The sequence below is a fragment of the Marmota marmota genome, unplaced genomic scaffold, assembly GCF_001458135.2.
Source record: "Marmota marmota marmota unplaced genomic scaffold, marMar, whole genome shotgun sequence".
NCBI lineage: Eukaryota > Metazoa > Chordata > Mammalia > Rodentia > Sciuridae > Marmota > Marmota marmota.
In genome coordinates this window covers 59,009,935-59,012,135 of record NW_026000174.1, presented here as the reverse complement: position 1 = coordinate 59,012,135, position 2,201 = coordinate 59,009,935, and the positions used below count along the sequence as shown (strand labels likewise).

General features: G+C 35.6%; 1 protein-coding gene across 1 annotated transcript; it reads right to left on the bottom strand.

Moving 5' to 3' along the window:
* Positions 1–1,032: 1,032 nt before the first annotated feature.
* Positions 1,033–1,974, bottom strand: LOC107135342 (olfactory receptor 8K3-like). Its single transcript, XM_015477227.1, has one exon. The coding sequence runs from the start codon at positions 1,972–1,974 to the stop codon at positions 1,033–1,035; it is 942 nt and encodes a 313-aa protein (XP_015332713.1).
* Between the last annotated feature and the right edge of the window lie 227 nt (positions 1,975–2,201).

Genomic DNA, 2,201 nt, shown 5'->3' with positions numbered 1-2,201 from the left:
TTAGCACAACTCAAGTCATGCATTTTTTTCTTTAAAGTTCTTTCAAGTCATATTATCAAATTTATGCAAAAAATGTATACTAATAAAAAGATCTGATACCTTCTTTGGGACCAAATATAAGGGAAAGCAGTCACTGAAAGAGGAGCAAGAGACCTGCTTAATCACACAGCATGAAACTTGTCAAGAATAAAATAAAATACAGGCTGTTTTAAACAAGAATCATTGTGTTCATTTGGGGAGGTGAGGACAAGAAACCAATTATTAGACAAATATAGGGAGTTAAAATTTAAAAGAGAAAGAAGCTTCTATAGTAAAACTTAATATGGTCTCTTATTTGGTATATTCACCAGTTTCTATAAAGGACTAGATTACATGAAATTTTTTTTTTAGCAGAACTATGATATTCTGGATAGGATCATGAGTTAAGTAAATAATCTCTTTTGAGTTCATACACAAAACAAAGGCCACCAATGAGGAAAACCAGAAGCCCAGGAGCCCCAGGTGAAAGAGGGGCTCAGAGCAAATGACTCAGTCATTTCAATCACTGTACTACACTGAGCTCCTGATGACTCATGCTGTTGGATTTTAACACAACCCATGGATGTATATGAAACTTAAAACACAGGGATTATGCTTGCACAACCAGAAAAACACACAAGCACATTCACAGTCATCAGTAATTTATTACTATAGTTGTGACTAAAAAAAAATCAACTCATTTTTTGTATTTACCATTCTTTCTCATTCCAATGCAGCATCAAACTCTGACACTTGCTTGTGGAGTCTATAGGTCTTAAATCCATTCTACTTTATTATACAATTTATTCAATTTTTTTTTAAATTCATCTTTCCCCATTCAGAAAAGAAGAACGTGCTGTTTTGTTCACTAATATATATAAGCATTTAGAAATTTTACTGTTACTACAGTAAGATTAATTATTTGAATATATATTGTTTGCTAAACATGCTGGGGGAAAACTGATTGGCTTCATAACCAAACCATAGTCATAGAACTCATATTCTATGTAATCTTTAAGAAAAGATGTTGCTTATCTTTTTCCATGTGCCTTGTAGAGCAAACTTGACATCTTTGTTCCTCAAGCTGTAGATCAAGGGATTCAACATGGGGATAACCAGTGTGTAAAATATGGAAGCCACTTTATCAGTGTCCAAAGAATGACTGGACTTGGGCTGGACATACATAAATATCAAAGTCCCATAGAACACTATGACCACTGTCAGGTGGGATCCACAGGTGGAGAAAGCCTTGCGCCTGCCCTCAGCAGACTTCATCCTGAGAATGGCTAGGAGGATGAGCAGGTAGGACACTAGGACCATCAGAAGAGAAGAAATCAAATCAAAAGCTGCAAAGATCATAATTGTCAATTCGACATCATGAGTGTCTGAACACAGCAAAGATATTAAAGGCATACAGTCACAGTAGAAATGATTAATGACATTGCAGCCACAGAAGGATAAAGTAAAAATTTTTATGGTGACTGTAAGTGACATAAATGTACAATAGAGATAGGGAATTGCCACCAGCACCTGACAAAATCTGTTTGACATGATGACAGTGTAGAGGAGAGGATTACAGATGGCCACATAGCGATCATAGGCCATTGCAGACAGAATAAATAATTCACTTCCAATGAAGAAGAGAAAGAAAGCTAGCTGTGTAGCACAAAAATAATAGGAAATTGTATTTTGATCCACAACAAAATTTAACAACATTTTTGGGCCCACAGCTGTAGAGTATCCAAAATCAGTGAGAGCCAGGTTTCTAAGAAAAAAGTACATGGGTGTTTGAAGTCTGGAGTCCAACTTGGTGAGGAGTATCATGCCCAAGTTGCCCAGCACTGAGACCACATAGATGATGAGAAATAGCCCAAATAATGGAGCTTGCAACTCAGGGCGATTTGTGATGCCCATCAGAATGAACTCATGCACCACCGTGAGATTGTGTTTCTCCATCCAATTTCATTAAAAAAACTGTTTCAGATAAAGCATCAGTGCAATTAATGGATTTCAAATATTATTACTTGACAAATATTCATTATGGAAGGCTGGTGTAAATAAGATGTATTCAAACTTTCCTAACAGTAAATTTGAATTTATATACATGTTTACATGAACAAATACATAGAAATGAATGATCAATAGTACTACTCTAGGGTGATTCTACTCACAAAAGAAACCTA

Excerpts from the sequence above, each read along its gene's own strand:
- LOC107135342 (XM_015477227.1), bottom strand. The coding sequence starts at position 1,974 with ATGGAGAAACACAATCTCACGGTGGTGCATGAGTTCATTCTGATGGGC.